The sequence below is a fragment of the Tauraco erythrolophus genome, chromosome 8 (genome assembly GCF_009769465.1).
Source record: "Tauraco erythrolophus isolate bTauEry1 chromosome 8, bTauEry1.pri, whole genome shotgun sequence".
NCBI lineage: Eukaryota > Metazoa > Chordata > Aves > Musophagiformes > Musophagidae > Tauraco > Tauraco erythrolophus.
The window spans coordinates 1,905,538-1,918,400 of NC_141472.1; the positions used below are offsets into that span (position 1 = coordinate 1,905,538).

The 12,863-nt window shown below is 40.7% G+C and overlaps 1 protein-coding gene across 1 annotated transcript in view; it reads right to left on the reverse strand.

Moving 5' to 3' along the window:
• Positions 1 to 12,863, reverse strand: part of ERBB4 (erb-b2 receptor tyrosine kinase 4) — a 390,281-nt gene that overhangs the window by 22,114 nt on the left and 355,304 nt on the right. Inside the window, exons 22-25 of the mRNA XM_086615834.1 lie at positions 8,408 to 8,563; positions 5,560 to 5,635; positions 3,491 to 3,637; positions 1,560 to 1,657 (exon numbers count right to left, since the gene is read on the reverse strand). Coding sequence (XP_086471960.1) covers positions 1,560 to 1,657; positions 3,491 to 3,637; positions 5,560 to 5,635; positions 8,408 to 8,563 — 477 coding nt within the window. The remainder of the gene's footprint in view (positions 1 to 1,559; positions 1,658 to 3,490; positions 3,638 to 5,559; positions 5,636 to 8,407; positions 8,564 to 12,863) is intronic.

The following is a 12,863-nucleotide window of genomic DNA, read 5'->3' on the forward strand; positions in this document are numbered from 1 at the left end:
GCTGGGGGGGAGTGGGGAGTCACAATGGCAGAGACATCTGTGCAATGGAGTTACCTTGGTTTCTCCTCAAGAAGCACATGGCCTATATTGCCTGCAAGGATCATTGGAGAAGAACGAAATACCCAGCAGAGTGTACAACAGGAGAGGGAAGGGGAGGGGAAAGGGAGGGAAGAGGTATTTGGAATAGGGAAACGTGTCCTATCTAACAAAGTAATTTAATCAGACTCATTTTTCCAGAATTACTTGCATCAGCTGAACTTAGAATTCAATACAGTGGGGAATACTGCAAGAGAAATTCCACATTCGGCACCACAAATCCTCTTGACTAGTATTTTACTTTTCAAATATATTTACTTCTCCTCAAGCTGAAGGCGAGTAGTGTACATTCACACCATGCAACAATACAACATGAGCAGGCTAACATGTCTATTCAGTGAAATGAAATACCACACCGTGAGACTAGCACTAGACCCAGAAGCAATCAGGAGACATCAAGTGGCAGTGACTGTACTTCTGGAGGCTCTTCAGCTAGGAATTGTTACATCAGTGGGAAGCTGAGGACCAGCTGGATGTATCTCTACACTGTACTCCGTGATGTAGAACAGACATAGCATGAGATACAGCAAGAGAGCATCATTACCTAGATCAAACTAATTCCATACTTTGATCTCTGGTGTTTCAACATCACCTTACTTCTTGTAATTTTTCATTTTCATTTGAACTGCTCACGCACTGGGACCACCTAAGACCTTACCAAATAGTTGGGATTAATTTTCTGTGGCTAGAGCCTGAGTTGTAATAAACACATACACAACTCCAGGCCTCTACAGAACATAGGATCGAAAGGACAAAAAATTTCCATGTATGCCTGTACTCAGGGAGTACACAACTCCACCTAGATGTACTCATCAGATATGGCTATAGCGGTATTGCCTTGCTGCCATAGTGTAGTTTCACATGATGAATCATGCTGGTGTGGGTCTGTCACAGGGACCAAAGCACTACAGAGCACACACAGCCTAAGGAGGATTCAGAAGGAAGCTCTTCTCTAGCATGAGAGAGGTACCAATGTGACACAACTTTTTGTCTTCTGAGGAATCTTTATGTTTAGGCTACAAAACTTAGCCTACTTTCTCATGGCCTCAGCAGTGCAGGGAAGAGTCTCTTCAGGATAATCCCCTGAGATTCAGCCTAAGCAAATATAGAACCAAGCAAGTCCTTGGTCTAAAGTAAGTCCACTGGCCACTACTGGACAAATCTTGTTGCCAGATTCATCAGAGAATGCAGAGTACTAAGCAGCTTGCAAAACCAGATCTTGTATATATATGCTTATCAATACAAGCTTAGCAAGTGAATTTCAGATTATTTTATTATAATTTTTGAGATACTATCACTGGCCTTTCTACTTCGTTCTTGTATAGACAGTGACTGTGGTCACTGTCTGCTTTCAGTTCAAGAGCACCTTGAATTTCAGAGCTTCAAAGGCAAACCCCTTGGCAACCAGGTTTGGTAGACAGAATTCTTCCCCCCGCCCCCCCTCACGTTGCAGAGTTGCTTACCTGAATTACTAGGTATCTCTGAGGGTCTCGAGCCATTCTAGAGAATTCAGCAGCCAGCTCCTTGAATTTTGGCCGACTGTCAGCATCTATCATCCAGCCTGGGGACAGATGAAAGACAAAAAAGAAAACAGTTAATTGTCAAGGGAAGAAGTTTTTAAAAATGCCCAAGTTTGAAGTGGAAAGATGTCTTTGGTAACTCTGGCCTAAAGAAAAGATGCAATAAAACGCCCGGTAGAATGGAAAGCTACAACTCTATGATGCACGGATTTCTTAATTTGCTCTGAGCGCCCGTTCCCCATCCCCAAAACAGCGACAGCGACAATGTCTTGCCATTTTCTGTGTCTATCTTGCCCATTTAGATGTCAGCTCTGTCCTTTATTATGGATGTGTCCAACCTCTAATATAATAAATCTGATCTCATCTGAGCCTAGTGGGTTTATTACAAAGTTACCACTAAATACAATTTCACTTTAACTGACCTACTGTTCCAGAGTGACTCAGATTAAAAAGCGCTGTTCGACAGACCTACAGGGTGACTGACCTCGCATCCACCTTTTGGGTAACTCTGCATTCCTGTGTCTGCATCACTAACACAGACCTCACACAAGCATTAGATGCTCTTGCAATTGAGCAAGTGTGGTTCTTTTGTCCTTCGCTCTCCAAGACACATTCATTAGGAACAATTCTCAATCCCTGTTAACGCAAGCCAGTAGGATAGGCAGTCACCACCAGCAACTAGTTCATCTCGGTGTCAGCTTTTTCTAATGGAAGATCCTATCAGCAGCTTCTCAAGATGTTCTTTGCAGTCCTTATCTCCTTCATGCCACTTAACTGAAGAAACGACCAATGCAGGAAAAACAAAACTACTATAGCTTATAAAGAATTCCACACAAACATTACAGAACTAAGTCTGCACGTCTAGCTGTGACTCTCCGTCTTCGAGAACACCCCATCTGCTAGGACTTCCTTCATCCATTGAGATTTGTCTCATACTCATCAGAAATCCTACCAGATGGACCATTTTTGCACTCGAACGACATGAACCCCTTATTGCCTGACCCAGCCGGTTTCCACACCTGCAAGCACAGTACAGCTCTTTTCAGAAGACACGATATTTACCTCTTCTAGTTTTATTTTCTTTTACTGTTTTTGTGTACAAAGCAAAAGAGAAAAGACCATAAAAGATGGACGAGATGTCTGTATGTTAATCTCACTTAAATTAAGTCAGAAACACCAGAGAAATGTTTCTAATTCTTTTTAAATTAGAAGCATAGCCTTGGAGGATACTGTCACTACTGTGGGAATCCTGGAGACAAAAGGGTAAAAAGAAACCATGTGCAGACTCTTCTCCTTTTTTGCTAAAGTAAAAATATTCATGAATTATTGTACTGGACTGAGAATGATAAAAAAATTGTCCTCTCCGTAGCATTTATTGTATTAGTTTAATTTTACTTTTTATTATTACTATTGCAATCATTGTTCTTGTTACTTACAATAAAACATCCACGCTTTCTTTACTCAATATTTGGAATCAGCATTTCTCCTGACAACCTTCACTGTCTGGGTATCCATGTACCATAATTATGTTTAACACTATCTTTTTTTAACATCACGATCAATTGTCATGGAAATGACAAGGGTTTACAATAACAATCATACAATTCTGACTTCGCAGCAAGAATATCAGATACCATCTGACAGTAATAAGAAGCTGAGCTAACTCAACCCTTCGTGGCTAAATTCATATCTTTGGCAATTGCAAAAAATGCGCATACAGTATTTAAATGGAATTTCCAGTATCTTGGGAAGCTTTTGTTTTGAAGCAGCCTGCCCTATTACGCAGCGCTGTCAGAGATTATAGATGCAAACGTTCTAAAGTAAGAGTCCCTCTTGCACTGAGCACAGCAATAGTAAAAGTGACAATTACTTACACTTCACCATCACCATATAAACATCAATAGTGCAGATCGGAGGTTGGGGCAGCCGCTCTCCCTTCTCCAAGAGGTCGGGGATCTCTCGTGTTGGGATTCCGTCATACGGCTTCCCCCCAAAGGTCATAAGCTCCCAGATAGTGACTCCTAGACAGAAAAAAGGGTGTTAATATTTGAGGTCGTACTACTCAGAGTCCTTCACAACACCTTACAGCACAATATTCTGATCCAGTTCTGGGCTGCAATCTCTTCTTCATTAGCAGTGCCTGCAAAAACACTGAGTTTGGTTTGTCATTTAAAACACTCAGGAAAATGGTGAAACAGCACTCTGTGTTAATCTTCGAAAGCCACTTCCCTCATTTTTACTGGGGTAAGAAGTGGCGTGACAGATCTGAGGCAGAACAGAAAGGGCTAAGACAAATAAATGGTGGCAAAGTAAATGGACGCAGTAACGAAAGAATGCATCGTGCTCTTTTATTATATCAAAAGGGAAAATGAATGGCTAATGTACTCTGTTATTTTAAGGGGAAAAACCACAGATATTCCCTAATTTAGAGCATCAATTTCCCACAGAGGTACAGCAGTGAGTAACATCATGTCATTGCGTTTGCCTTTGAAGTCATTCACAGCCACTCGTATTATTTTTTTCCTTATCTCACCTTATGGATTTGAGTTATGATAGTGCTGTGCTTCAAAATCAAGATTCTCTTTTTGAATCGCCATAGAATTTGTTTTGGCATTGGAGCTGGAAATAAAGATCATACATCACAAGTAACAGAATTCGCCTCCAAACAAAATCTTCAATATTGAAAATGCTGCTCTCACACGAGTTTCTTTAACTTTTATTTAACTGCACAGGTCATTTGAAACAAGCCTTCAGATGAGTAACCATATTTTGCCAGCTGCCATGCTAATGTAAAAGGTGATGGGCAAAATTACCGTATGAATAAAGCACATATTTATTTTACCCTCATTCACCTTTTGTTTATGTTCAATAACCATAACCTGACAACTGTTTTTGGTCCCGTCCTCTCCAATTATAGGTATATTTTGGGCTTCCTGCATGTAAAATGAATTTCATAAATAGAGGCACGTTTTCCAAAGTGATACAGGGTATAAAGAATTTGAGCAGAAAGAGCAGCTTTACACAATTGATTCAACTCTCACGTTTTTCTCAGCTGAATAGAAGAGGGCAGCTACCCAGTCACAGCAAACAGTGTCTTCTGCTGCTACCCACAGGTAAAAGTGAGTAATGAATAGAATCGTACATTTTTTTATTTCAAAATGATATGGCAACAGGAAATGGAAACAGGAGTCCATAGCCCTAGATACTACTGAAAAATTCTACTTGCAAAAGATATATATGATTTTATTAGTATTACCACTACTAAATGAACAGGCAGACAGCTCAGCAGATGTGGCACAATAGCTCGTCTGGATAACAGAATTAACAACAGTAAATGAACATCTCGTTTCTGAAATGTGACTTTTTTTTTGGTGTGCGTGGAATCCACATGAGCTGATCTGTCTAACCAGTTCCCAAGTTATCTGTGAAATTAAATGGATGTTCATCTCTTTCTTTTCTTTCTTTTGCTGTATTTGCTCTGTATTATGACAAATTCCCTTTTATCTGACTGTAGGTACTGAAAGTCCCATAAGCCTGAAAATGTTTTTTGACATTCATGGCTTTTAGAGTTAAGATTTTCAAAGGACTGCTGAAAATTATGACCTGCAGCTGTATTTTTATGAATCTGCGGCTGAGCTGAAAAAGGCCTTCTTCTGTCATAATAATCAGCCAAACTGCTACCAGACCAGACCTTATGGCAGTCATCCCAGCAGGGACAGCATGATAATGTATTTTAGTGAGTGGGGAAGTAACGCAGGAGACAAGTAACAATTGCTGTTTAGAGTTACATAGTGTTAGGAAAATAAAAAGTAAAAAGAAAAAAACAGCAAAACCCACTGGAATTAACTCCTCTAGGAAAAGAGGGTATCTTTAACACAGTAACACAACTTGGTTTAATGCTTTACAAGCAACAAATTTTTAGACTCATCACATGAAAATTTACCATAGCTCCAAACATCACTCTGATGGGTAAACTTCCTGTAGTGTATGCACTCCAGAGCCATCCACTTAATTGGCATCTAGGGAAAGACAAATGAAATGTAATCTTAGAAATACAATATTAAAACAATACAGATAGATCCTGTATGCAGGCATCAGATTCCTCCCCATTTCCTTTTTCAACTGCAAGCTTAAAAAAAAAGCAGCACTACCCACCAGAGGAAAGGGTTGTTCCTGCCCTCCAAAATGGGGCTTTGCCTCATAAAACATACAGAGGTGAGAAATATGAATCAGTTATCTGCAGAACTTCTCATACCATCCAAATTTTACTGATTCAGATGTAGTGGAACAACTCACCTTTTTGTCATAATCGTGTAAAGACAGGACCAATGCAAAAATTACATCCAATCCCCATAAATCTGAACTGCAGCAGAGAAGGTGCAATATAGAAGCTCGTTCAGCACAGTTTGCAAAACCAGACACTGCTATCTCGATTGCCCTCTAATGAGGCTAGTTAATAATGCAGTGTCCATAATACTTCACAGTCCACATCATCAACATCAGAGTAAACAGGCAACAGGGAGAATTTGCAGTGCTTTAGTTCTAATTCCTAATATTCGTTAGGAACTCGGCCTTCCCAGTTCTCTGTATCATTACTGCAGTGAGAAAAGTTGCTCCCAAAAGCAAGTCAAAAGTCCCAAGTCAGCCTTTGGTTCTGAATCCCCTTCGAGGGGAGCTCATCTCTTCTGACAGAGAAGGGTGTGTAGACAAACACAAAGCCAAGTCTGCCATGAGAGCTTCCCCTCTTGAGTTCACGCTAAAACGAGATTCACAGTGTTTCCTATTCCTGAGCTGCGCTCACGAGGCATATTCTTGTAGTCTGGTAATTTCTAATGACAGACACTTAATAGATTTTTACCTGGCATGGACTTGTATGGGTCACCTCTAATCTGGAACTATGGAAGATGTACTGGAATAAACCAGACACACACGCAACTGCACATAAAATCTGAAAAGATGGTGGGTGTAAAAGCAGAGGATGTGTCTTCATTCAAGCTCTTTTAAAAATACCTTCCATGAAGTCGACTAATGAACATTACCTATACAGTTATGGCAAAAATAGCACTCTTTCATAAAGGTTGGCTTAGCACTTGCAAAGACAGTTCATACTCCCCCACTAAACTGAAGAAATTTATTGCTTTCATTACCTAAAATATGACTGGGTCATTCCGAACTGGAACAATTGCTCAAGGAGCAGAGCTGTATTGTTCATCATGGGATAACTCAGGTTGGAAGGGACTTGAGGAGGTCTCTAGTTCAACTGCAGGCTCAAAGCAGGTTCAGCTATGAGATCAGACCAAGTTACTCAGGGCTTTATCCAGCCTGGACTTGAAAACCTCCAAGGATGGAAACTGTACCACCTCCCTGGGCAACCTGATCAACTGCTCAATTGTTCTCACGGTGAAAAGTTTTTCCTTTTATCCAGCCTGAATCTGTTTTAGCATGCTCTCTATACAACTTTGAGCTGCAAATATCTTCTAGATTTCACAGGATGCATCTCTGGAACTGGAAAGCTACACATTTGATGCATAAATCCTGCTCCAGAACTCCTAGCAGTGTGACTGGTCTCACAAGTCCAAGACACCATCTAACAGCTGCCAGAGAACAGCTGGTTTGCAAGGACTGGCTTATTTTCTGTCATTCAGTGGCTGATGGAGGGAAGAGGCAGAAGGGTTACTCAGGAGGGGATTAGAGAACTGAATGGATCAGGAAAGGCTGCCAAAACTCCACCTTCCCTGCCAGGAGGTCTCTTTACTGGAGAAGTGGGAAAGCACCGGTGACTCCTTTCAAGCTCTTCACCTCATTGACTAAAATGCCGATGTAATCCATGCAACAGCTGCCAAGGGCAGCAGCCACACAAATAAAGCAGCAGCCCATCCCGGAGAAAAGCACACACTGACAACAGCTGTTTGTCCCAGACAAGGGCATAAGCGAGCACAGAAAAACACAGATAGCAAGTAGATTGAAAGTAAACTGAACATTCAGAAAAAGGAATGACAGGAGAGGCAGAACCTCCTGGGATTTTGTGACAGGTTGAAATGTGAAGTTTCAAGATGTTTAGGGAGCAGCCAGCAGAAGTATGCACATACAGCCTTCAGAATTTTATAATGCATTATTCTGAGGGCATTAGAAACGGGGTGAGGCACCGTATGGGTGTTCTGTGGTGTGCTGAAAAGCAGTATGGGAAAATGGTTTCAAAATTATCCTCAAGCAAGCTTTTTAGTGGCCCGGCACTCAGCATGGTATTGGAGACCTGAATGCAAGAAATAGCACATATACAATCTTCCAGTGTAACAGAAGAGGTGGCTCTTTGCTGAGCGTATGTAAACTCTCACATACTGCAAATATCAACATGTCCTGTGGCCTTCCTTTTTTTTTTGTCTTCTGGAAAATTACTTGTCTGGGAAAACGGTACTGCACGTTATTGAGGTCCATACTGACCAAGGAAAGGGGCTTGGCAGGAATGCCCTAGAACATCCGTCACGCACTGAACCGACTTCAGAAGTCTTCAAAACAAGACACAAAATGGAGCGCATGAACAAAACCCAATTCTGACTGTGAAAACTGTTCAATTGTATTTCGGCACCTGGAGAAGCTAAATGAATGAAAAATGAGGAGTTTTTATGTGTGCTGTCACAACACGGTTCTTCTAGAAGACAGAGCTTTGCTAAGTCACTGACAGACTTTCTTACATAGATAAAAGTCCTGTAGGGATATACTGCCCTAAAGAGTAACTTCAGGAGGTTTGTCACAGTGTGATGTATTTACTTCCAGACATGTTCAGTACTCACCTTCCCTCCATCAGCATTATACTCCTTCTCATCTCCTTCCAAAAGTCTGGCCAAGCCAAAGTCAGTGATCTTCACATGGTTTGGTGATTTCACCAAGACATTTCGGGCTGCCAAGTCCCGGTGGACAAGTCTCCTCTCTTCCAGGTACATCATTCCCTGAAGGACAAAGAACAGTATAATAATCTTAATGAGCCTTACATGATTTTTTAGAACTACTTTTCATGGTGACATATAAAATTTGTGGTTCCCTTATTAGGATTCACAGTAAGAAAATGGCCTAGAGGGCAGAAGTTCAACATTGCCCTTGCTCTGAGTCGGAGGTGGGATCAGATGACTTTAGGTTCCTTCTAACATGAACAATTCTGTAAGATTCTATGGTAATTGCCAAAGGAAAAAAAAAACACAAAACATCAAAACCCACATAGATATCTCCTTTGCTCCAGCAAGTTTAAAATGTGGAAATGTGAGACAAAGAAAAGAAATACTATAGCCCTTATTTTTCAGACAGGAAATCTGAAGACCATAAAAAATATTTAGCCAGAGTCTCACAGAAATTAGACCAGACTGGGAAACAATCCCAGCTCTTCTACATTCCAGGCAAGTGTCTTGATTTCAAGATGAAACTTCTTATCCATCTCCAAATGCTTTTAATATATACAAATTAATATACAAATTTTCACTACCCTCAGTGGATTAGAAGGAAAACAATTCTTTACTACAAGTGATGCAACTCACTTCCCTTTTCACTCCCTTAAAATTTTGCACGTAGTATTATAATCAGACACTAGATCAATAGCCATTTATTTTTTATAAGCATGTATACTGTGTTAGAAGTACTTTTGTTAACAAGCACATCCAGTTGCCTTTAGAAATTTAAAGGTAACATATATTCAAGCTGCCTGGCCTTAACCTTATTCTTACTCTGATGAGAGACTAACCATCTACCATCAGTATGGAAGTTTACATGATGCTTTGTGACACTGAGATGAACACCAAAGCTTGGTCTTATTAATTATATGACACACAAAGGATAGTCAGGCAGGGTTACAAGCCTGTAATTTCATTAAAAGGCATGTGTGACATTAGCCATCATTTTAAGAACCTACAGATGAAATTACACACTTGATAATTACCCTTAAGGTATGTCTTAATATATTAGATCTGTATAATATATATGGTAATTTTTAAAAAGTCATTGTTGAATACCGAAGAGATTGTATTATCCCATAATACAGATGGAAATTCAGAGAGTCACAGGTAGTGATTAAAATAATCAGATTACTCAGTGTCATAGGCCAGATTTTATTCTCTTTCACAGCATAAGCAGCTCATGTATACCTATCCCCATATATACAAGGAGGACAATGCATACGGCCAAGCCATCACTCAGGGTCACAGGAAGAACGTAGCCCTTTCTTGACAGAAAGCGAACGTCTTTACAAAAAGCACTCAGTGGAGCTCTGAACTACTGTGGCTTTTAGGGGAAAAATTTCAGTGCAAACGCCGCTAAAAGGTTTGAAAATAGGTGGGAGAACATTTGACATAAACACTATTTCATTTTTAATGTGGTAGGCTTTGCTGCAGTCAAGATGAAGGTGGTCTGAAAGGGGACACAGGGACTCTCTGGCATAAAGTAAACGGAATTATTTTTAAACGCACTGCTAGTTGAAGCAAACAAACCCTCCTGCCAATTGCAAATCAGTATTTTTGGCTGTTGAACGTCAGAACTGTAAGTCTTTGAAAGCATAATGTTTTTTGACATCAAATTAAAACTTGTAAAAGAAGGACAAAGAAATCTCACAGGTCAAACAATTCTGAGTCACACAACAAACACATAATGAAACCAGAGGCACCATGACTTAGCATCAGAATTACCATCCGAAGAAATCCAACTGGAAGGTGACAATACAGTCAGTATCAACAACACTGTGTAACAGAGGAAAAAACACCCCAAAAGTGGCCCTGTAAAATTCGGACAGAATGGGAATTCATATAAATCCTATTTCCCATCTCGTAACACTGAACAGTAACCAGAAAGTGCCTCAAGGCAGTATCAACGTCGCTCACACCAAGTACTCTGGGAAGTAGGTGCACTACAGCAACCTCCCAGTCTGTGTCCCTCCCTTTCACCCGGGGGTCTTGTGGCCAGTCTGATGAGATGTCTGCAGGTAGGTGTCAACCAGCATGTCTGGAGGTGCCTCACAAAGCCACCGAGAGAGCACCACGTGCATACTGTGTTGGGCGGAACAGTGTGCGCGGGCAACCAGGGCTCGGCACGCTCTGCAGAGCAGCTCTGGCCCACCATCACACGTCCTGTTTTGCTGCTCTTGAAGATAGAGAATCTGATCTTAAGGATGGCTTCGGGGTGCCCTTAAATATACTGCATAGTCATTCCTCACACTTCTAAAATTATACTGCTTCTTCACAGTTCCTGGAAGTGGTGACCCTGAAGCCAGGATTGCAGCCATGTGCAAACAGACCGGCGCTCTTGTGCTTCTCCCAAACACTTCTCTCCTGCAGCTCACAATCTCTTCCTCCAGCTTCCACGGGATTAAGCACCTCCTCTTCAGTCTTGTGTCTTTCACTGCAAAAGAGCTCCTCCCTGAACAAAATGTCTCAAGGTGCTGCTTAAGCCTCCTTTCTACTTAGTTTTGGAAATATCTCAAATTTTTAGAATGAACAGAAATACTTCTAAAACATCATACACTTAGCATAACTTCCAATATCCTTATTTGGTTGTAATTCTCAATATCTGGGAATATGGAGGGGGAGAAAAGAAAGACCCAAACCTGCAGACGGATCTTTGTCAGCAGAATCTGATGAGGACGTAAGAACTCAGAGAATCTGATCAGAGTGTTCTGTTGGTATCAGAATACTTTAGGCCCAGATAAAATAGTAATTTTTAATAGATTCATTTGCACCTATCAGCACTGAAATGATATGAAGATACTGGAGATTTCTTTTGGCAGAAATGAAGAAATAGAATTTCTGTCTTGTTAAAATCACAACAGATGACCTGTACCAAGGCTTTAGCCTCCCATCTTTAGCTAATGATGGCAGGAATCAATGGTAAGATGTCCAGGAACATCCTTCATTGAAAGAGTTAAACAATCAAACCCTTAACCATGCCTCCTTGGTCTTATTTCACCTTCTCTACATGATTATTTTCCAAGCACTTTTTAAACATGTAGGCTAACATTTTAGGACGTTTCACTGTTTATTCTACTCATTCATTTCCATTTCAAACTTGTGCTACTATTTAATATCATCTTAGTGAGATTTTCTTTTATTCAATGTAACCTCATACTATCTATGAACTAGAAAGATGTCTAATCACCTGCCTGAACGCTGCTCCTAAGCAATACCACACCTGGCTTTCTTTTCTATCCAGAAAGAGAACAGAAATCGCTGTCTGTGTATCATTGTACTTATAGTTTAGCTCACCTCTGTCAAACAAGCTTTTTCCCACCTGTGTTATCTGCAAAGCTAAAAACAATCCATGTAGGGTTGACAGCTACAAAATCGTCTGCAGGTCCATGACCTGCAGAAATACAAACCCTCTAAAGAATACCCAGGGTAAAATGTTTGATTTTCCTGTTATCCTACCAACGAGTTTTAAAGGCGGATGGTGGAAGTATAAGAGAAAAGGTATGTATACTGTATATGTTTTCAATAAATGAGATCACAAAAGCAGAATGGAAACAACCCAAAAATGGGAATCCTACAGCACTCACTGCAGCAATACTGTCTAAACACGTACTATGCCAAGAATCATTATTTGAAGGCATTTTTGAACCTGGCAGGAAAAGTGCTCTATATGCATCTCTCATCTTTCCACATGACACAGAAGCACAGTAACACAAAAAATACTTTTTGCATTACACAGCTGGTGCCATCACCACCCAACAAGCCCACAATCAAATACCAAGAGGACACGTTATGAGAGTTACAAGACAGAACAAGTGACCCTAGACCCTGGCAATGGAAAGGGATCTGTTTGTAAAAGTGACACTTTAAGGCCCAATCCAAAAGACGTTGTGCTGTGCCCTTTGAGGTGTGATCTCTGAGACTGGGGAAATGAAGTGCCTTTCAGGACTTGTCCAAATTAGAGCTATGCAGATCCTATAGAATTATTGAAGCATACAATGTCCAGATAACAAGAAACCTCACACTTCAGTACATGCATCAGAATATCCACAATAGGGTGGGACTCTCATGCTGAAACCACTGAAAGGAAAAAGCTCGACATTAAGGATCAGTTGTCCCATTATCTCTGAGCCCAGATTCATCTCACAAAAGCACAGGACTCAGCCAGGACCTACCTGTCACTGATAGTTCCTCATCACAGTCATGTTTCCTCACAGAGAACGTCATTAGCAGCGTAATTACTGCTAGGGACCCTTAACATAAAATCACTCTCTGAATCAGTGCCTAACGCTAGTAAGAAGTCAAACAG